Source organism: Lineus longissimus, chromosome 1, assembly GCF_910592395.1.
Source record: "Lineus longissimus chromosome 1, tnLinLong1.2, whole genome shotgun sequence".
Classification (NCBI taxonomy): domain Eukaryota; kingdom Metazoa; phylum Nemertea; class Pilidiophora; order Heteronemertea; family Lineidae; genus Lineus; species Lineus longissimus.
Genome location: NC_088308.1, coordinates 12,666,984 through 12,691,187, shown reverse-complemented (window position 1 = coordinate 12,691,187; position 24,204 = coordinate 12,666,984). Strand labels below are relative to the sequence as shown.

The 24,204-nt window shown below is 42.7% G+C and overlaps 1 protein-coding gene across 5 annotated transcripts in view; it reads right to left on the bottom strand.

The window, feature by feature from the left end:
• LOC135488430 (multidrug resistance-associated protein 1-like) overlaps positions 1 to 24,204 on the bottom strand; it is a 312,354-nt gene that overhangs the window by 123,194 nt on the left and 164,956 nt on the right. For all 5 annotated transcript variants that reach the window (XR_010446979.1, XM_064773049.1, XM_064773066.1 and 2 more), the window contains one exon: positions 20 to 113. Coding sequence is in view for 4 of the 5 variants with exons in the window: in XM_064773049.1 (XP_064629119.1) it covers positions 20 to 113 (94 nt within the window). In the remaining variant the exon portion in view is untranslated. The remainder of the gene's footprint in view (positions 1 to 19; positions 114 to 24,204) is intronic.

Here is a 24,204-nt window from a genome sequence, read left to right as displayed (position 1 = left end):
AAAAGTAAAGTTTACCGACCTTACAAGTACTATCTCCCCCATGTCATCGATCTGATGGTCACTCACGTCAACCTCACTAATCCGACGTAACATCTTTACCTTGAGTTCTTCGACTGCAAGAACAAATCAAACTTTATTATTTAGTCAGTAATTGAGGCGTAGCAGCAGGACAGTGCCCCTGAGGAGACCTACAACAGTGGGAGTCATGGGGTAGCACTTAACAGTCCGGGAGCTGAGCAACTTTTATTCAACATGCAGGGTACAAATGATTTTAATGTGTTGTGGGATAGATATGGCAAGCCAAAGCAGTATTAGTTCAACACGCAAAAATATCTTGCAACGCTGTCAAATTTATCTCAACATTGAAAAATATACTTCAACAATTTATAAGGGATCACGTCCAAAGTCCGCACGCGATATTCGCCGGCGAAATTCACCCTACAGTATTTCGCCTTCGAAAATCGACCGGCGAATGTGAGGCGATAATATGAAATCGCCGGAATATCAGATGCGAAATTCGCCCACAATCGCGCCAATTCTTCGATTTCGCCCCAAAAATCGCTCCAGGCGATAATGGAGCGATTTTACGAAATTGGTGGCTCTTGCATGCTTGTCCGATATTCGGAACGATTTTGCAACGACTTTCGTCTTGTTTTATTGGCGGAAAATTGCAGTCATGTAAGCAAATCGGGTCATACTAAACAGCGTCCACCAGGTTTAAACACATACATACATTAAAGCCAGCCATCAAAGTAGAATATAATGGTCATAAACGAAATAAGCATGAAATTTTCAGGAAATGTATTTTTTATGGTGTACGTACTACGTTTGGCCACAAAATTTTATTTTGATGACTTTATACCCGACTTTAAACCTGGTGAACGCTGGTGGGCGCTGGTGGACGCTGTTTAGGATAACCGGAAACTACAACGATCTTGATTGGTTGGCTGAGACTCGGAAACATAAGCCTAACTATGATTAGCTGTATGTTTCGGTACATTCCGCCACAATCCTTCGGAATACATACCATAATACTAAGAACCTCAAACCTCTGTGCCAAATTTGTGTAGCTCCTCGTGGATAGATGTGATGTATATGATTACTGCAGGCAGGTTGACCGGGAATTCCAGTTTGTGTTTTTGTTCAGTCTGCTATCAGCTGATGTCGGAATACGCACACTACAACACATGTAGGCCTTTAATATTCGCTTCGTTCCGACGGTTGGTGAGAGCGAATTAGGCGCGATTATTATTTTCGCCTGCGATTTTTATTCGGTCTGAATTTTCGCCTGATCATAATAGAATCGCCGAAGCAGTGAGCAATTTGGAGGCGAATGAGTGTGGCGATATTCGACCAGGCGAATTTTCGCCCCGATTCGCGCAGCGAATATTCGCGTGCGGACTTTGGACGTGATCCCTAAGTCAAGTCATCATTTTCAAAATCTGGGCAACAATTTCAAAAGTATTGTTCAACAATTAAAAAAAATTTGTGCAACATTTTTAAAAATTACATCTCAACAATTTCAAAATTATGGTTCAACAATTTCAACAAGAGGCCCAAGGGCCTGGCGCTCAGCTGGATGACCTAATAACATAGGACTGAGGGTATAAAGTAGTAAATATCGGCTTTATACTACTGTTTGAAGGTCAAGAGAACACGCTATACCACTAAAATTTCCAATGCAGAGCTGCCAGCTGGATGAAATATGATTGAACTAATCAGCCATGGTATGTAAATATTACAGGAGGCAACAGAAGATATCCCTAGTTCAGTATGTTGTATCGGTAGCTTTACAGAAAAGAAGTGTCAGAGGATGAGACTTCTCCATGGACAACTGTGGTATGTCCAGGCTGGGTTGTACAGCACAAGGATACAAAATGCTGTCTGTAATTGAGAGCTATCCTGATTTAACAGAGGTAAAAAAAAATAAAATTACCAGTTTGGGACTAACACCACTGTCTTTTTTTTAATAAGGTAGAAATTACAGGAGTCAACAAAATTAATTTTATTGAGAGAAATTGACCTGTCCTGCAGGTGATTGGAATTTACAATGCAAAGGGTCGTTTTTCATGACATTGTGCTCAACTGCATATCCCTAGTGAGTCGATCTGGAACCAATCTATCCTTGGCGCAGACAGGTTCAAATTGGCTATATCTTGAATAGATTGAATTGCAATGAAAATCTAATGCAATAAAGGAGCAATATCGAAGAGACAAATTAATCAAACCAATTGTCCACAGACTCGGACCCTGCAATGGCGTGATGTATGCGTGCATATAAAAGTATAACAATTGGTCCCATAGAGATGATGAGGCAATGTCAATATGCCTTGTTCCTTAGTCAGCAATATGCCCCTTTTTATACGGAGAAGAAGGAGAACCCAGATAGGCCTTCACATGTCGGCTTCCAAATGGCTCGAACCAATTGTACTATCACTACTATAAATTTAAAATGCGTGCTCCTCCTACATGTAGGAATGTCTCGGCCAAAAAGGCACTTAGTCGACAGGCAAGCTAGAAGTTCAGCACCGTGAGCAGCTCCTTGGTAAGGCCATGTCAGGTTCCGCGCGCCTCTTCAGACACATCTCAAGTATTGAAAGCTCTGGTGAGTTGAGCACATAAACAGCACAAGAGACCACCAATTTGACCCCAGCTCCTAACTGCGGGAAAACCCAAGTCCAGCAACCAAAAGTACCAAAAATACATTTTTGTTTACATTTGAACTGCACACATGCGTTTGTTTACAATTTCATTTCCCGCGAAATCTCGAAAATCAGGTGACCTGCAATCGTGGATTGAAAATAACAGGTATACCGGCTGTTCCAATCATCCCCCTACAGCCAGCTATTCAAAAGGTAATGTTATTCACCCCACAGGGAGTGCAGGTAATTGATTAAGCCCCTGCATACAGTGTTTCTGCCAGAAATAAATTCAAGGGGGGGCAAAACCATAATTTTGCAGAAAATCCTGGTCAAAACAACAAATTTTGCCTGTTTTTGGACAATTTAGGGGGGGCAACTGCCCCCCTTGCCCCCCCTCTGGGGGAAACCCTGGCATAACTTAACAGCAATGGCTTGGCTTCTGTGAGTGGTAAGGAGAATTGACAGTTTTTTTATGGGAGTAACATTATAGTGTTGCTTAAAACGTCTACTTTTTACTCATGTAAGAATCGTAGTACTAATAATAACTTCAACTTATTTTCCGGTTAGGTATGATAACACAACAAGCATCTTCATGATCATGATCTTTCTCAAACTAACTGAATGACCTAATCGCCTTGGACGCACAACCTAACCACATATCAATCTGCCCCGACGATCGACACATCCATTCGATTCGATAACACTCGATAAAGTTTGATAAATAAACTAGAACTGAGATTTCACAGGAGCACCTGTGACTTCATGACTCCAGGGTTGTTTTGAGGGCGATATCGTAAGACTTGGTCTTGAGTATGGGGACCTGAAGGTCCGTGTGAGGCACCTGGGGAGAGAAGACTAGTTAGTTGAACGATGGGATCTGACACGGACACTACTATTGATCTCATTATATGAATACCATTTAATTGAAAACAAGTGAAAACAGATCATATCATATTTCTTGGAATAAATTAAAATAGGAGTGCGGGAACAAGGTTTTTTAGCAGGAGGAAAGCGAGAACATATTGCAACGTCGTATTCCGATTTGACTGGTTAATGGTGAAATCTGCTTTTAATTTTGCAAATTAACATGGCAAGAGGCATTGCCAGGAAAACGTGACGTCATTTTGGCCATTCTTCTTACCGCACGCCCTCCCTCTCCGTAAAACTTCCTGACATGGTGTGAAGTGGGAGGGCGCACAATGGGAACCACACTGCCTCGATGTTAATAGTTTCTATTTATAGAATTCAGCGGCAGAGATTTTAAGCACGGAAAAAGTAGATTAACTCGGCTAAATTCACTGGATTTTACCCAGGAATGTTTTTAAGGCGGGAGAAACATCTGATTTAAGTACTGCGCTTATTAGATTTCATGTTCATTCCGAAGATTGGCCTAAAACGTGGACGAAAAGAGTGCATTATCGAGTGTTGGAGAGGTCACGTGATTGGACGAGAAACCTGAACAAAGTTTTCGTGCTTTTAGATGTCAACATCAATGGCTATAAAATACTCCTGCGGAATAGTAGAACTAATAATAGAACTAATTTCCAAAGTTTCCAATAGTTTGAACACAAATCAGAACATCACCTGGACTCAGATCTGCATAAATTACGATAAATAATGAGGTCGTTGCTTCAACCTCATGCATGAAATGACTGTCGAATGTACGCAAAGCTTTTTCATAGTTTGATGCCTTATCACCCACACGATTTCCGTTCGCATCGACAGTTACAGCGGAGCCTGGGTCTACAAAGTCTCGAATAGATCTTGCACTTGCTCCCCAGCACAATGCAGTAGCATGGAGCACTGCACTGGGTGTCTGCTGTGATGCCTTTTGCATCAATAAAATACTGGAATGTTCGCTTCCATTTCTTCCCTTTTGGCCTGAGTGTGTTGGAATCACCGTTCATTTGAAAGGGTCTGACGGCGGATATTTCTGAATTATCTGCCATTTTACCAGCTTACTTCCACCATCTGTCACCACTGATCTATTTTATGGGTTTGCACTCCGGACTACTCCTAGGAGTTGCGTATAAAATACTGTTTTTGATTGACAACAACTCTGATAAGTGAAGCCATCTTAGACTATTTATCATACTTCGTCCAGGTAGCAGCACTGCTGTAGCGCCAATTATGAATTCACTACAATAATTACTGCTCTCACTTCGGCTTACTAGGTGGGACATCATTTCCCCCAGGAAACGCCATCAGACTGTGCGATTAGTATAGCATCAATTACGAATTCCCTGTTTTTTATATGTCCGTCGCAAGAGGGACGTATTAAGGTATGGCCCTGTCGTGCGTTGTGTGTTCGGGCTATGATTTAAGAACCGCTAGAGATTTCACTCTCATTTTTGTGGTAGTAAGAACAGGAGACTGGTAAGGTTCGATATCCGGTGTGACCTGACTTACACTTTGGGGACTAGGGGGCATTATATGAAAACACTAAAAGTGCGATAACTCCTGCTAATGTTGGTTGCAGCTTGCTGAAATTTTTATGGCAGATACAGCCAGGTCCACAAGTATGGACCTGGCTGTATGGACCTCGCATCGTACCGTATTCTAATCGGTTCCTGGTCGGTCCGTAACGCTATTATTTAGAGGACGACAAACCGACGGCCCGACCAATCACAGACCGAAGTGCGGTCCATGTCCTAATAATCGTCGGTCGTAGTTCAGATTTTATCGGTTCATGTATTGATTTTGTTTTTGTTTTTATTGTATTTTTTCGGGCTGTTCCACATCTCTACCATCCTTGGAAAATCAAGGAGTGGCAGTAATACCCTCTGATTTTCTCATGATACATTACTGGTATCTTTTTACTCTATGGTCCCTTTCCAGGTGGTAGTACTTTTAGGGAAAAGTGAAACACTTTCTCTCAGACTGAAACTTTCTCTCAGACTGAAGCTTCCTTAATTTACTATAAGGCCGACAGGAGCTGCTCCATATTTTCTGGTCCCACAGGAGCTGTTCCACATCACTTACTACCTCATTGCCGTAAACATGGTAGAGTCCATCAATCTATCTTCAGTGGTGAAATTACCTGAAGTACCCTGAAGGATGTCTGGAATCTGGCCTGCAGCTGATCCACCTTCCATATTTGATATACATTCGGCACATTGACATTGCCAATTGCCGATTGCTGGGTATTGAACTATCCCAAATATAAAATGTAAACAAGATCACATGATCAACGACGACGCAGCAGAAAGAGTAAACAACACTAACACGTGCTGCGCAAATCTATTTTTTCGGAAATTACCGAAGAAACCCGAAAATAACAAATAAGCAATCGGATTTTCTGATACCACCATGCATCCCAGATCCTCCAATCACAAACAAGGTAACAGACAGCTATTGAAAGAAATTATGCATGAAGGCTGTGCCAATGTCAGAAGGAAGAATGCAAAATTTTGACAAATGACATCTTTTAATTCATAATTAAGTTACATTTTGCACGGAGTGCGGATTCTTTGCTTTCGGAGAGAATATATATAACGGGAGAAAAATAATTTTGGCACTCGGCAAAAAGTAACATACGATACAAAGGCTTACAGGCGGCGATCAATCTCCGGGTGCTGACTACTTTTGACGGCCCTGCCTAGGTGACAGTAACTAATCGGCTATCTTTCGACCTAATGTGATTTCTGGTTTAGCCACCTGGGGGCGCTATGCAAAAACACCAAAAGTGTGATAACTTGCTGAATATTGGTCGCAGCTTGCTGACATTTTTATTGTAGGTACTTCTTATGAGGGGCAGTAATGTGCCATACTTGTTTTGACCTTGACCTTTTTGACTCACTGTAGGGGAGTCTTTATAACACCACCGTCGTCGTTGTTAAAAAAAACAGTGGCACGTTTCTAAACCGCTAGAGCTATGAACTTGAAACTTCGTTCACATAACTCCCCAGGTCAGGTGACCTCCGACAATGAATTTCCGATCTGATTCTTGACTTGGCCACCAGGAGGCCAAAAGTAAAAAATGTACAAAGTGCAATATCTGGCTTATTAATGACTTGTTTTCGATGATATTTTTATGGTAGGTACTCCAAGCAATAATACATCACTTGTCTGTCATACTGACTTTGGTTTGACCTGTATACTATAATTATGCCCCCGCTAAAGTGGGGGCATTATGTTCTTAGGTGGTTTCCGGCCGTCGCGTCGTCCGCCGCGTCCGCCGCACTGAATTCCAGACTATAACTCAAGAACCCCTTGCTCGGCTGACTTGACATTTTTAGGGGGTGTAGGCCTAGTGTGTCAAAGGGTCCCTATTGTTTTTTGGCGCGTTCCAAAATCCAATATGGCTGCCAGCCGCCATCTTAGATTTTCGCATGCCGCTCGTTTACTAGAGAACCGGAGGTCCAACAGTCTTCAAACTTTTGTGGTGTGATTGTCTATGGTAGGGGAGGTTCCCTACCGATTTTGGGCCGACCCGAAATCAAAGATGGCCGCCAGCCACCATCTTAGATTTTCGCATTCCGCTCGTTAACTAGAGAACCGGAGGTCCAACAGTCTTCAAACTTTTGTGGTGTGATTGTCTATGGTAGGGGAGGTTCCCTACCGATTTTGGGCCCGACCCGAAATCAAAGATGGCCGCCAGCCACCATCTTAGATTTTGGCATTCCGCTCGTTAACTGGAGAACCAGAGGTCCAACAGTCTTTAAACTTTTGTGGTGTAATGGTCTATGGTAGGGGAGGTTCCCTATCGATTTTGGGCCAGACCCAAAAATCAAAATCTAAGATGGTGGCTGGTGGCCATCTTTGATTTCGGGTCTGGCCCAAAATCGATAGGGAACCTCCCCTACCATAGACCATTACACCACAAAAGTTTAAAGACTGTTGGACCTCTGGTTCTCCAGTTAACGAGCGGAATGCCAAAATCTAAGATGGTGGCTGGCGGCCATCTTTGATTTCGGGTCGGGCCCAAAATTGATAGGGAACCTCCCCTACCATAGACTATTATGCCACAAAAGTTTGAAGACTGTTGGACCTCCGGTTCTCCAGTTAACGGGCGGAATGCGAAAATCTAAGATGGTGGCTGGCGGCCATCTTTGATTTCGGGTCGGGCCCAAAATCGATAGGGAACCTCCCTAACCATAGACCATTACGCCACAAAAGTTTGAAGACTGTTGGACCTCTGGTTCTTTAGTAAACAAGCGGAATGCGAAAATCGAAGATGGTGGCTGGCGGCCATCTTTGATTTCTGGTCGGGCCCAAAATTGATAGGGAACCTCCCCTACCATAGACCATTACGCCACAAAAGTTTGAAGACTGTTAGACCTCCGGTTCTCCAGTTAACGAGCGGAATGCGAAAATCTAAGATGGTGGCTGGCGGCCATCTTTGATTTCGGGTCGGGCCCAAAATCGGTAGGGAACCTCCCCTACCATAGACAATCACACCACAAAAGTTTGAAGACTGTTGGACCTCCGGTTCTCTAGTAAACGAGCGGCATGCGAAAATCTAAGATGGCGGCTGGCAGCCATATTGGATTTTGGAACGCGCCAAAAAACAATAGGGACCCTTTGACACACTAGGCCTACACCCCCTAAAAATGTCAAGTCAGCCGAGCAAGGGGTTCTTGAGTTATAGTCTGGAATTCAGTGCGGCGGAGGCGGCGGACGACGCGACGGCCGGAAACCACCTAAGAACATAATGCCCCCACTTTAGCGGGGGCATAATTATAGTATACAGGTCAAACCAAAGTCAGTATGACAGACAAGTGATGTATTATTGCTTGGAGTACCTACCATAAAAATATCATCGAAAACAAGTCATTAATAAGCCAGATATTGCACTTTGTACATTTTTTACTTTTGGCCTCCTGGTGGCCAAGTCAAGAATCAGATCGGAAATTCATTGTCGGAGGTCACCTGACCTGGGGAGTTATGTGAACGAAGTTTCAAGTTCATAGCTCTAGCGGTTTAGAAACGTGCCACTGTTTTTTTTAACAACGACGACGGTGGTGTTATAAAGACTCCCCTACAGTGAGTCAAAAAGGTCAAGGTCAAAACAAGTATGGCACATTACTGCCCCTCATAAGAAGTACCTACAATAAAAATGTCAGCAAGCTGCGACCAATATTCAGCAAGTTATCACACTTTTGGTGTTTTTGCATAGCGCCCCCAGGTGGCTAAACCAGAAATCACATTAGTTACTGTCACCTAGGCAGGGCCGTCAAAAGTAGTCAGCACCCGGAGATTGATCGCCGCCTGTAAGCCTTTGTATCGTATGTTACTTTTTGCCGAGTGCCAAAATTATTTTTCTCCCGTTATATATATTCTCTCCGAAAGCAAAGAATCCGCACTCCGTGCAAAATGTAACTTAATTATGAATTAAAAGATGTCATTTGTCAAAATTTTGCATTCTTCCTTCTGACATTGGCACAGCCTTCATGCATAATTTCTTTCAATAGCTGTCTGTTACCTTGTTTGTGATTGGAGGATCTGGGATGCATGGTGGTATCAGAAAATCTGATTGCTTATTTGTTATTTTCAGGTTTCTTCGGTAATTTCCGGAAAATAGATTTGCGCAGCACGTGTTAGTGTTGTTTACTTTCTGCTGCGTCGTCGTTGATCATGTGATCTTGTTTACATTTTATATTTGGGATAGTTCAATACCCAGCAATCGGCAATTGGCAATGTCAATGTGCCGAATGTATATCAAATATGGAAGGTGGATCAGCTGCAGGCCAGATTCCAGACATCCTTCAGGGTACTTCAGGTAATTTCACCACTGAAGATAGATTGATGGACTCTACCATGTTTACGGCAATGAGGTAGTAAGTGATGTGGAACAGCTCCTGTGGGACCAGAAAATATGGAGCAGCTCCTGTCGGCCTTATAGTAAATTAAGGAAGCTTCAGTCTGAGAGAAAGTTTCAGTCTGAGAGAAAGTGTTTCACTTTTCCCTAAAAGTACTACCACCTGGAAAGGGACCATAGAGTAAAAAGATACCAGTAATGTATCATGAGAAAATCAGAGGGTATTACTGCCACTCCTTGATTTTCCAAGGATGGTAGAGATGTGGAACAGCCCGAAAAAATACAATAAAAACAAAAACAAAATCAATACATGAACCGATAAAATCTGAACTACGACCGACGATTATTAGGACATGGACCGCACTTCGGTCTGTGATTGGTCGGGCCGTCGGTTTGTCGTCCTCTAAATAATAGCGTTACGGACCGACCAGGAACCGATTAGAATACGGTACGATGCGAGGTCCATACAGCCAGGTCCATACTTGTGGACCTGGCTGTATCTGCCATAAAAATTTCAGCAAGCTGCAACCAACATTAGCAGGAGTTATCGCACTTTTAGTGTTTTCATATAATGCCCCCTAGTCCCCAAAGTGTAAGTCAGGTCACACCGGATATCGAACCTTACCAGTCTCCTGTTCTTACTACCACAAAAATGAGAGTGAAATCTCTAGCGGTTCTTAAATCATAGCCCGAACACACAACGCACGACAGGGCCATACCTTAATACGTCCCTCTTGCGACGGACATATAAAAAACAGGGAATTCGTAATTGATGCTATACTAATCGCACAGTCTGATGGCGTTTCCTGGGGGAAATGATGTCCCACCTAGTAAGCCGAAGTGAGAGCAGTAATTATTGTAGTGAATTCATAATTGGCGCTACAGCAGTGCTGCTACCTGGACGAAGTATGATAAATAGTCTAAGATGGCTTCACTTATCAGAGTTGTTGTCAATCAAAAACAGTATTTTATATGCAACTCCTAGGAGTAGTCCGGAGTGCAAACCCATAAAATAGATCAGTGGTGACAGATGGTGGAAGTAAGCTGGTAAAATGGCAGATAATTCAGAAATATCCGCCGTCAGACCCTTTCAAATGAACGGTGATTCCAACACACTCAGGCCAAAAGGGAAGAAATGGAAGCGAACATTCCAGTATTTTATTGATGCAAAAGGCATCACAGCAGACACCCAGTGCAGTGCTCCATGCTACTGCATTGTGCTGGGGAGCAAGTGCAAGATCTATTCGAGACTTTGTAGACCCAGGCTCCGCTGTAACTGTCGATGCGAACGGAAATCGTGTGGGTGATAAGGCATCAAACTATGAAAAAGCTTTGCGTACATTCGACAGTCATTTCATGCATGAGCTTGAAGCACCCTTTTATAGGCATGTATTTTGTGCTATTGCTAAGAATTCGGATGAACTGTAAACAAGTACGTGTAGGCTGTGTAGGCAAGCACGGTTGTGCAATTTTGAAAATGTGGATGCCGACAATCGGGACCATCTTATTGATAAAGTCCAGCAAACTTAGAAGGAAAATGATGGAGAAGGAGGGGTTGACATTGAAAATACCCCAAGCCAATGCCAGAGCCCTTGAGCCAGTTGGCTTTCAAATGAATTCTATTGACCCAAACAGTGATAAATCAGAAATGTCTGATGCTGCTGTAAATCCTGTGTCACAATCATCCAATGAAAAGGCCAGGGGCCATTGTGCACACCGTACAGATATTTGGTGGTTAGGAATTCATGCTGGTTAAGAAATATGCCACATGTATAGTATATAGGTCAAATCAAAATCAGTATGACATGTGATGTATCCTTGCTTTGTTGTTGTTTTTGTTAATGATGTGTAGACATCAGAGAAGTGGAGGCTCTGGATAACTCATTGGCCCTTCTCCCTCCAACAAGTTCATCGGCGCCACCAGTCCCCTCTGTGTCATGGCTCCTATTTTCCGTTATGTGGCTAAATGTCTATGGGTCCCTCGCAGGTGACACTTGGCACCCTCTCCTCTCTCTGTTCCCCTCTCCAGCATCCTGTCGAGAGACCATGTAGACCTTGGTCTAGCTCCGCCGTGTGTAGTGGGTGCTGCAAGCAGTTGCTGATTTCCCTTGGCATTGGGTCCAGGTCCCTGAAGATATGGGCCGTGCCTGCTAGTTTGTCCGCCTTTTCGTTGAAGGTGATGACTGGATGACCAGGAACATAGATTATCTCACATATGGTGCAATGTCACGCAGCAAGGGTGTAAGTTCTTGTATAAATACGGAAGACTTGGATAACATTATGATGGGTTTTATTGGTACTCAGCCATGTTGTAACATCCGGTCGTGACACCTGGTGTTAAGGATTAGACCTAAACGTCTTGTCTCATTACATCCTTCCCTTTTCGAAAGAAGATACACTAAGTATGAACTGTTAAAACTTCAAAACATTTTAAACTGAAACTATGGTCCGAATGTCTGAACACTTAAACTTTAAACTAGACTTACAATGTCTGACTCTGAATCATTTAAATGATAACGATTGCTCTGAATCACACTACCTAAATAAAGATACTAGTATTGTCCATATCAATGAATACTATCAAAAGTCTGTAACCAAAAGAAAGTGATTTCTACCACTACAAATATATAGGCACACTATTATGCAGTTAAGCAAAAAGTCAAAAGTAAGTGGTTGCTAAATATATATCGGTACCACTACTGCAAAGTTATATGCGCAGTCTATAGGTGAAAATCAAAACATTCATGTTTTACACAATGACTTTGAGACTTGAAATCAAAGCACATTAACGAACACAGTCATTGAAACGCGTGGGTGGTACAATTGATCCTCCTGACCTAGTTACAACCTGTTTAGCAGTCTGTGGTATTGCGGGTTGCGGCGGTGCAACATTTGCTGCAACAGTGGTTTTGCCCGGTGGCAGAGTCTTCATATTTGGCGCATTCAAGTCCGGTTCATGCGGTACACTCGCGGTCACTGTCTCATTCTCCTCTCCTTGTTGGAATGTCACTTTCTTAGCATTAGGAGTCTTAAGCAGATGTTGGCGATTTCTGCGATATTCTAGTCCAGTGTCCGATGCTTTCACTATGAATGAACGCGGCTGTTCTGATTCTTTCACAACGACAGCGGTTCTGTCATACCCTTTCTTAGTTTGCATTCTTACATTGTCACCGGGTTAAAGCGGGTCTTATGGCTTTGCTTTTGCATCCACAAATGTTTTCTGCGTTTTTCTAAGGTCAGTCAAGCGGTTATGAACTTTAGCTGGATCAATTACTGACGGTTTCAACAAGGTTTCTGCAGTAGGTAAACCTGTTCTAGTACGTCGCGATAGATTTCTCTGAGCTTGTGATCCCAATACAGAATCTCTTGGAGTGTTCCTCCAGTTCAGAAGATTGAAATAAAAGTCTGTCGCATCCTTGTAGGATTTTTCTAACAGTCTTTTAGCAGCTTTTACTGCATTTTCAGCAAGACCATTGCTGGAATGGAAATAAGGACTGCTGGTTGTATGCTTGAATCCCCAAGTTTCTGCGAACTTGGCAAACTCATGAGATCGGTACTGTGGTCCCTCATCCGAGATTACAAGATCTGGTATACCGAAACGGGAAAAATGTACCTTGAGTTTCTGGATAAGATTCTTGGTACACGTGTCCTTCATACTATTTATTTCAAACCATCCCGAGTATGAATCAACGCTGATCAGATACTGGGTTTCATGCCATTCGAATAAATCAGTCCCAATAATTTCCCATGGCCTGGTAGGTACTGGATACGGCATTAATGGTTCCCTGCTTTGATGGTATTTCATGCTTAGAAATACACTGCAAGACTTAACAAGATTGTCAATGTCATTCCTTAAGGTAGACCAGAAAAGCACATCTCTGGCTCTATTCTTAGTGAGCTCAGCCCCAGGGTGTCCTCGGTGAGCCTGTTTCGCGTATTCTGCCTGCAATAACTTAGGCACAACAAGTTTTTGTCCTTTCATGATTAGACCGTCATCAGTCACAATCAGTTCATCGCGAAAATTGAAATAATCAACAATGTCCTTGTCAACTTGTCTCTTAGACTCAGGCCAGCCTTGCTGGATGATCTGTTTCAGTTTTTTCAAGTGTTTGTCTTCACGTGTAGCGTTCACAAGTTCTTTATGTCTAGATTCTGACATAGGCAATACACTCAGAACTTCAAGATCCTGGTCTAGGTACTCCTCAGGGGTTTCATCTAGCAGGTATGCTCTAGATAACGTGTCAGCGACAAATAGTTCTTTGCCTTTCTTATACACTAACTTGAAAGTGTAGCGCTGTAATCTCAAAAGAAGACGCTACAGCCTAGCCGGGGCTGAGGCTAACGGTTTTTTAACAATTGAGACTAGTGGCTGGTGATCTGTTTCAATCACAATTTCTTTTCCATACACAAAGTCATGAAATTTTGCACATGCGAAAGTTACTGCTAAGAGTTCTTTCTCTATTTGCGCGTAGCGTTTCTCGGACTCTGATAATGCACGGGAGGCAAATGCTACCGGTCGGCCCTGTTGCAAACAGGCGGCTCCTAAGCCACTTTTGGAAGCGTCACAAGTCAATGTCACCTCCTTCTTAACATCATAAAAAGTTAAGACTGTTGCCTCACCGATGGCATCTTTCACTATGTCAAAAGCCTTTTGCTGGTTAGCATCCCACAACCATTCTCTGTCTTTTCTCAAAAGGTCGTTGAGCGGAGCAGATTTGTCGCTATGGTTGGGCACAAATTTACACAAATACTTGACCATGCCCAGGAATCTGAGTAGGCCAGTTGTGTCCTCTGGCGGTGGCATTTTCAAAATAGCTTTAATTTTATCCTGGTCCGGTTTGAGTCCTTCACTAGACATGATATGTCCATTGTATGGTGCATCTTGAATTTTGTATTTCAGTTTGTGTATTGCAGCTTTAGCGTTTATTTCCACCAAACGTTTACAGACTTTGACCAGATTGCGGTCATGATCGTCAGAATCATCACCTGCGATGATCATATCATCATGTATGGAATGCACAGGATAACCTGCGAGAAGGTTATCAATCGCCTGTTGGTACACTTCTGGGGCAGAGATAATGCCCATGGGAAGTCTCAAATATCGGTAACGCCCAAAAGGGGTTCCAAATGTCGTCAGACGGGACGATTCCTCATCAATTGGTATCTGATAGAAAGCGGAACTGAGATCAATGACTGTAAAGTATTTCGCGTGTGGCATGTCTGCTGCTACTTGTTCGATCGTCCTCATGGGGTAATGAGGTCGCTTTATGGCCTTATTAAGGTCGCCAGGGTCGATGCAGACCCTTAAGTCTCCTGTGGCCTTCTTCGTTGTGACCACTAAAGCGGACACCCAGTCGGTGGCCTCAGAGACTGGCGTTATGATGCCCTTCTCCACCATTTCCTCGAGTTTCTGCTTAAGTTTGTCCTTTAAAGCTAACGGCACATTTCTAACTGGTCTAACTACAGGCGGCACACTTGGATCCAACTGGATTTTGTATTTCACGGGTAGTTTACCCAGCCCTCCATCAAAGATTTCTGGAAAATCTTTCAATACGCCTGGTAGTTCAGGTTTTTTGCACGTTTTTGAATCAATCTGAAACACTTCTCGGCTAAGTGCAAGTAGGCCTAGTTTTAGGCTGTCTTGAATTCCCAATAGGGTACTGACATCCTTGTCAACGATGTGAAATTCCACTGAATGGAATGTGCTACGATGCACACAATGTAGTTTAGCGACGCCCACTGTTTTAGTGGCATTTCCACCAAAGCCTACTAGTGTACATCTTTTGACCACATCTAATTTGCCTTTGAGGCAGCGCAATTTGACTAAACTCATGACGTTACACTTAGCACCTGTATCGATTTTGACTTTTGTTTTCACGTTATTGAGTAACAACACTGTATGGATATCCTCCTTCTGAGAATTATGCGACTTTTCTACGGTTTCAATATAGAATGTATCACTGCTTTCCTCAGAATCATGCGAAAATTGCACTTCTTTCACAAATTTGCCACTTTTACGCGGATAGGCCCCGGTTTTACTACTACTAGCACTTTGCGATGCGCGGCACACTGATTGAAAATGATTCCACTTAGAACATTTCTTACACTGCTTGCCATAAGCGGGGCAATCGGAACGATTTTTCCCTGTGTGCTGCTGATATCCACAATTTCCACATTTCGAATCTGTTCTCTCCGTTCGAAATCCTGGTTTCGTCGATCTTTCCCGGTTATACGTCTTGTGTTGCGTTTTCCGTTTCACGATGTTGACTTCTTTATCGTTGCTCATCTCCTTTGCGTCTCGTTCAGAAACTTCATGGATCTGACACAGCCGGACAGCTTTCTCGAGAGTGAGGTCCGTTTCCCGTAGTAGGATCTTGCGTACATTATCTCCGTGTACACCTATCACAATTCTATCTCGAATCATTTGTTCGTTCAGATCCCCAAACTGACAGGAACTGGCTTTATTCTTTAGATCTGATAGGAAAGTTACAAACGCTTCCCCATCCTTCTGTACTCGAGAATTAAACTTAAATCGTTCTACAATAATGTTCGAGCGCGGATTACAAAGTTCGGCAAACTTTCTTTTTAGGACATCTGGGTCATTGGGAGTCTCTGCTTCTACAGCTGGAAGATCATCTCGCCCGGCAGGATTGGGCCTTGCAGGCTTAGCTGGAGCATAGTTGAATGCACGTTCTCTCTCTATCGCTTCCGAGCCTGCTAAGTTTAGTAGGATTGCTGCCTTCACTGCATTAGCCTTGTCATTGTATCCTGCATTCACGAATATATCATACTCTCGTTCAAAGATTCGCCAGTTTTCGGCAACATTCCCCTCAAATGACAGCTGGGTTGGCTTTCGAAGACCCGATTCCGCCATGTTAGCGTATTACAATCTACAGTGTTCATGTACGTACGTGAGAAATGTATACAGTGGGTATGCATGCAGAGCCGTGATTTGCGAGCGGGGAATCAGTGTCTCTTAGAGTACTTTGGGCTTGAGTTTTTCTTCCTAAGCGATGTTATACGATCCTTAGGGAACTTATCTTCAGCTTTAGTAAGCTACCATCTTCTGACACCATGTAAGTTCTTGTATAAATACGGAAGACTTGGATAACATTATGATGGGTTTTATTGGTACTCAGCCATGTTGTAACATCCGGTCGTGACACCTGGTGTTAAGGATTAGACCTAAACGTCTTGTTTCATTACAAAGGGGAACCATTCCTTTTTCATGAGTCCTCTATCAATTTTGCAGACCAGGCTAAGTGAATCTGTAAGGATGACTGTGTATTCACTGACAGCTGCAATTCGTGTTATCCACACCAGCACATCTTCCATAGCCTCGCATTCGGATCTGAATGAGCTTGATCGAACCTGTTTGCATGCTGCCCATTCGTAAATCCGGTTGCCATTTTCCAGACTGCTCCTCCCCATCCTGTGGCAATGATGTAGGTACAGCTCCTCTGCTCCAGCATCTCTCGGATAATGGCGTTGTTGAGGCCACCCACACGTTCCCTCCACTTTCTGGACCCTATTGCATGCATGGTCAAACAGTCACAGCAGAAATCAACCCAATCGTCATTCCTGATGTTCTCAACCGGACAAATCTCCTTAACACTAAATAGAGAGATTCGGCTATCCCGTAACCGGGATAGAGATCGGGATAGAGTGGCAACGCGTCATCATAAAATGACGTGACGTCATCATTACATGCGTAAACTTTATTGATCCCGTTTTCGCGGTCCGAGATAAATCGCCTCTGAGACGTAAGTGTGAAACGAGATAAAGTTTCCTCTAATTTCACGTTGTTATCACCTTTCAGTATGAGAATCATACTGCCACATGTAATGTTTAGTAAAGCCGAAGATATAGCAGAGAGTGATTGATTTCTTGTTGATCGGCCTCTATTTTAATGAGAATGACGGCTGTCACTTTTGACGTCTGCCTACTTCTATGCATGCATGTAATGTAGTGTTCTGTATAGCCTACACAACAACAGCGGAGTGATGAAAGTGCAATGGCGATGCCGATGGCATCGGCAGTGTCATGTTTGAAAGCAGATATCTGTAGCCTGGGTCTGGTAAAATATTTGAACAGTTGTGGCCCCTGCATGTTGGCATGCCTCAGGCCAGCAGGGCCAGGGGCATTATGATTTAGGCTATAGCTAGTTTCAGCGATTCATTGTCATTGACCACGTTGACTGACAAACAAAGGTTACTTTTAGTTTGATTAGGCCTAGCCTATTAGCTAGCTATTTTAGGCCTAAAAAGCCATGTTTTTCAATTTCCATTTGATTCATTTCAGGCTAGCCTATACTGATCATGTGAGGATTTCATTTAAACCTAATCTCAATTAAATTATGTAATTTGTGCAAGAAAATGGAACCTCAAAAGTTGAAATTCATGAGGTTACCCCGTCTGTGGACATTTTGTTCCTGCGTGAAATAGTAGCTGTTCCTCCATTTGAAGACTCCAACAGATGGGCGGCTATAGTTACAAATGTGAACACAGCCATTGGTCAGCTTCGGAAGGATGCCAAACCATTTTCAGAACGTTCTCTGAAAGACCGCTTGACTGGTCTGCTTGCTAATTTTGTCAGAGATGACATGGAAGCACTAAGGAAGTAAGTAAATTTCATCACTCTCTTTTTCATCACTTCTACATGGAATTAACATGCACAAATTTACATTTGGTGATGCTAGTCTCAAGAGTAGGAAATCCTTAGGATATTTTTGACAGACTGAATGATAAATTCAAACAGGGAATTTGGTGAGCAACAGCTCGTAATCAAATAAAGCATTGGAGGTGCCCCCATATAAAAATATAACCCTCATTAAAAGTGAAGTAAATTTGTTTGACATTTCGTCTATTTTGTTCAGATCTGGTACAGAGGAAGAATACAACGAGCATGAACAGTTACTCCAAGAGATTCGTGAATTAAAGGAAGAAGCAGACACGGTTAAGAAGGACAAGAAGGTCGAAGACAAGCGCAAGAGGGAAAAAGAGGAAAATGAGGGGGAAGCAATCCGCCTCAAAGCGATGGAGGGAATGAACAGTAGGTGATAGATAATTGTCATGGCCTTCAACATTCTTCTTATACTTATTGATGTGTATTCTCATAGCTTGATGATGGATCACCCCCTCATCATTCATTACAAGTCATTGCAGTATTATCTAAATGCAAGGTGTTTGAAATAGCTGTTTGAAGAATATTATGTTATTCTGTTTTTTTTCAGAGCCAGAAGCAACTCCAACAAAGAAAGCAAAATTCGATGTTGGGGAGTACCTAACGAAGAAACTTGAGTTGGAAACCCGCAGGTTTGAGGCCGAGAAAGAGAAGATAGCAGCAGAGGCTCAGGAGAAACGTGCTATGATTGAACTTTTGGGGAAATTAGCCAGTGACATGAACAAATGAAATGGCCAGGGCCATTGTGCTCACCTCATGTCGAGGAAAGATGGATAAAGAGCATGGTATTGTGTCATGAGGTGTTAGGTTTGATGTAGGTCCAAGCAATTACAATTTCCCCAAAATAGCCAATTTACAGTACATTCGACCTCTGTGACCTTGAAAAGTAGGTCAAATCAAAGAAGACCCGGGTGACACATTGAATGGTTGTTAGAATTAAATGTACCAATGATATAAAATTGGTGCCAATCGGGCAAGTCATTACTAGGAATAATGGCATTTTGAAGAATTTAGGATTTGGCCCCCTCCCTGGAGGCCAAACGGCAAATCAGATCGCACCAAACTTCGGTACCTGAGATCACCTGACCAAGTGGTACATGTGTACTTAATTTGTGATCAATTGTCATTGCAGTTGAGAAACGTGCCATAGTTACGGCCTGACGGCGAATTTACGCCATTCGACCTCTGTGACCTTGACAAGAAGGTCAAATTAAAAACCTGTGTGACATATACTATATGGTGGTTAGATGTACCCATGATATCAAATTGGTGGCAATCGGGCAAGAAGTTAAGGAATAATCACATTTTTAAGGTTTTTGGATTTTGCCCCCTGGTGGACAAGTGGTGAATCATATTGGACCAAACTTCGGTCCCTGAGATCACCTGACTAAGGGGTAAATGTGTACCAAATTTGGTATCAATAGTCATTGCAGTTTAGAAACGTGCCATCGTTACATCCTAACGGCCAATTTACACCATTTGACCTCTGTGACCTTGAAAAGGAGGTCAAATCAAAAACCCAGAGGATATAAGATGCACCTTTGCTAGAAGTACCTACCATATTTTTTTCAAAATTTCCCGACTACTATTGAGGGAGATATTGCATATTTTCACTTTTAACGTTTGGCCCCCTGGTGGCCAAACCATGAAACGAATGAGACCGAAACTTGGTCTCCAAGGTGTCATCACATAAGGATACATGTGTACCAAGTTTCAACTCAATAGCTCTAACAGTTACGAAACGTGCCCTGCTAACGGATGACGGACGACGACGACGACGACGACGACAACGACGACGACGACGGACGACGGACGCCACGGTATGGGATAAGCTCACCTCTGCTAAGAGGTGAGCTAAAAAGAACAGTAAAGTCGAATGGTATAAGATTTAATGAAAATGGCAAGAAGAAAATGTTGATTATTTAATGAACATTTTGTAAACAATAAAATTGCATTCACGTTTTAATTGTCACTGTTAAACATGAGTGTGCGCAGGCTATGAACAGTCAGTCCCAATATTAAAATCAGCCCAGACTCACTGGATTTGTTGTGAATTTTTGAATTGCTTATTAAATGTTATGCAGCTAAGCTTACTAATACTATCTCTTTTCTGTTCCTTGAGGTCTGAAGCGTGGTCATGTATGGAACCCTGCCACTCTTATTCTGGTCGAAACAATGGTGCCAATACTTCAGCAATCCAGTTCTATCATGTGCAACAGAGAACAGTCCAATAGTTCTAATATTACTGGAAAAGACTGAATGAAGTCGAAGAGGAAAACATGAAACGGCGTTGAGATAGATATCTTACACCGTAGGGTGCTGCCATCTGGTTATAGGATGATGACCTAAACGTTTTGTCTTCACTAATCTTCTTTTGTCACTAAGACATGGATTGTCTTCAATAAAGCCCTATTGCAAGGCCAAGTAGTCTTCCAGTGCTGGTGGGTCAACACTGAAATACGTGCTAGTGACCGAGCCATTCAGACAGGTGTGGCAATTTGAAAACAAAGCCCCTACCATGTACAATTTGCCAACAGGCTGGAGGTACAGTTTCAAGTTTTTTTTTAAGTCCAAGAAAGCGAAGTTCAACACAATTTTTCCAAATTGCCATTCCACACATTCACGTACGGCACTCATGCTTTTGTTGAAAGCCCTTTGCTCGTCAGTCACAACGGCACCCCTGAATGGTGCTAGAAGCTGATCCCTGATGGGATAAGCCGGATCCCCATAGAGACACATAGGTGTGTTATCAATCAACCTGTAGTTGACCCTAACCAACTCCGGCAATAGGTTGCTCATTCTCAGCATGCCTGAATCATGTCTACGTCCCTCAACAGGACCGTAAAGATTAACGATGAGACCATTGGGAGCCACAACGGATTGGAACTTAAGACAGTGCACCCTTTTATGTCCACTAAAGCATAGCCTTTGGTTGACTGTTGGTCGGCAAATCGGCCTAGGTGTAATATCTATAAACCCCCAACAATTCCTAAGAGCAGCTCCCTTCTCGTCGACAGCATCTGCGAAGTGACGAATGGTGGCTATGGTCATCCATGGATGGGCATTCAGGCCAGTGAACTTCGTTCTAAAGCGCGAATAGACATCTTCAAGGACTGTTGTGATTATTGCGGACAAAACACTTTTGGGCCTTCCAAACTCTTTTTCTAACTCGCAAAGCCTATTTGGATAAACCTAACGTCGCAGCAGCATACACAGCCCGTCATGACCAGCAACGATAGACCTATCAGCTGCTTTGTACACAGGTGGGATACCTAGAGCAACGACCATTTGTGTGATTTGCTCTTTCGTAAACCGAAACATTACTTTTGCTTGCTTATCTGTTATCTGATTTATGTTGAAACGATTGTAAGTTGGGTCAAAGGTTGACGATGATGGTTTCACATCTTCTAAACTATAAACAAGAAGGTCATCGTCGTCTGACAACAAGGCCAAATCTCTCAAGTTCAAATTTGCCGCCATTTTTACATCTAGACATGGATGACATCTAACGGCAAAAAACGTAACTCGCCGACATAGCCGAACCAAAAAAACCACGTTACGACAACGAGATCGAGAACGGCTCAGGCGTGACGCAATCTATCCCGGTCTCGATGTCGGAAACGACGTAGCCGAATCTCTCCAATAACAGTATCCCGGGAGATGCGTACCAAGGATTTCACGGTTACCAGACTCTGAATCGTCTGCTCATCTCCTCAGCTGGTGACTGCCTGATGAAGAGTGTGCGATGGTGAGCTGCTGATTCTCATGAGCTCCCTAGCACCTTGTAGCTTCTGCCATTGTCTGATGTTGTCAATGTCCAGCCAATATCACGAGGCTTTACTAGATGTTCACTGCGCTGCACCGGTAACGAGCCGCATTGCCTGATTTTCTATTCTCTGGAGAGCATCAACTGCCTTGTTGGCTGCACAGAGTGTAAGGTGCAGTCCGTAGTTGGCTCAGCTACATACTCAGCGGTTGAAAAATCAACTCGTCCGACGCCCAGGACTATCCACTTTTTAACTTGGGCTAGCAGGAAGTGCATAAAATCTTTGATCAACTAGCCCGACGGACTAGTGCCTTACCTTGGCAGCCTGACCACTCCTAGATGTAGATTATAATCCACAATACACAATTCAATTCACCCCAAGTTAATCGTTTAAATCCCGGCAAAGATCCCCGCTAACTGCATCCTTGCTCGGATTATCTACATAAGGTATAACCCGTGCTCCGCACAGAGTTTGGGGTGTGTAGTGTTAGGCAAAGCTGCTTAATATTTGTGAGGGCATGTCAGATTTGGTGGAAGGATCGGAATAACCAACAGAGAGAAACATTTGTACTCACACATAACAATATTTACTGGCTATTTACAAATATGCTGATTAAGATACTTTTAACTGAAACAACTTCTTCTGAAAATTTATGAGCGAAAGTTTAAAAGGTTCGGAGAAGCATAACAATTGAAACCCAATTTCAAGACGAGACAAACAATTGGCATTAAATTACATGTAAGAAATCAAATGGGATAGTTGTCCTGTTACCTCTCATCATCAGAAAATGTACTGGCCTGTATGCACTCGAATACGTTTTGGAGGAGACCTGCAATTTGCTTATAAGCATGTCGTTGATTTTGAGGACCGAGTCGTGCGTTGGCGTTTGTTTTGGGGTATATCGGTTTATGTCTGATCAAATCCCCATAACAAATCTGCAATGACTGTATCGAAAATCTTGGCATTTTCTAGTATGATGTGACATTCCGATGGGATTTGAATAGAATTTGTGAACATGGTGGGACTATGTAGTTGCCGTTATATTGTGTATGTATTTAGGTTGTTTGTTTCAGAGTTGTAGTAACCACTTGGCGTATTGGTGTTGGTTGAGGCTTGAAATCTATATTACATTAGTTAATTAAACTAACAACAGGGGGCATGCACGTGTCATGTCGGCCTGGCTTTGTCGTTTTCTTCGTCTCAAAAGTCAACTTTATCTGTTTTTTTGGCACTTATGCACTTTAAACCTGGCCGAATTCCATCTCAAATTTAATTCAACAGTATGTATAAAGTAAAAAAATATGCGCGAACAGCCATATTTGCCAGTTATGCTTATTACAGGAAGTGCAATTTACTAATATATGAATATATTCACTTAAAGGGGTATGCCGTTCGTAATTACTTGTGGTCCAGTTAAATAGAAATCACTAATCCACAAATGCAGTTATTGTGAATGCAAAAATGTTTAAACTTGGTATTCATAGTATTTATACATCAGTCTACACAACGACAATGTTGAAATTGATATTTAGTTTGTATTAACGCAGTTGGACATTTTTAAATGTTGACATTTCAGAATTTTGAACGAATGGCATAGGCCTTTAAAAATGATAAGAATCAGAGGAAAAAATCGACCACTGAGGGTTTCGAATTGGGTCGTTGGCGTGTTAGGCGAGTGTCTTTACCATTAGACCACTGGAATTCCTGGAACTACTGGAGTGATCTCGCATTTGTAACTCAGGTGCCAGGCTTAGAAGGCAGATGGCAGCACCGTCTACCTGGCCAGCTTTTCATATGAAAAAACACACATCTCAGGATGTTCTTTCGAAAAAAATACCCGAAAAACACTTTTTACGCTGAAAATATGCATTGGAGACGTAGATGAATGCACATGTGAATGAAATGGCCAGGGCCATTGTGCTCACCTCATGGAGGAAAGATGGATAAAGAGCATGGTATTGTGTCATGTAGTGTTAGGTTTGATGTAGGTCCAAGCAATTACAATTTCCCCAAAATGGCCAATTTACAGTACATTCGACCTCTGTGACCTTGAAAAGTAGATCAAATCAAAGAAGACCCGGGTGACACATTGAATGGTTGTTAGAATTAGATGTACCTATGATATAAAATTGGTGCCGATCGGGCAAGTCATTACTAGGAATAATGGTATTTTGAAGAATTTAGGATTTGGCCCCCTCCCTGGAGGCCAAACGGCAAATCAGATTGCACCAAACTTCGGTACCTGAGATCACCTGACCAAGGGGTACATGTGTACTTAATTTGTGATCAATAGTCATTGCAGTAAAGAAACGTGCCATAGTTACGGCCTGACGGCGAATTTACGCCATTTGAC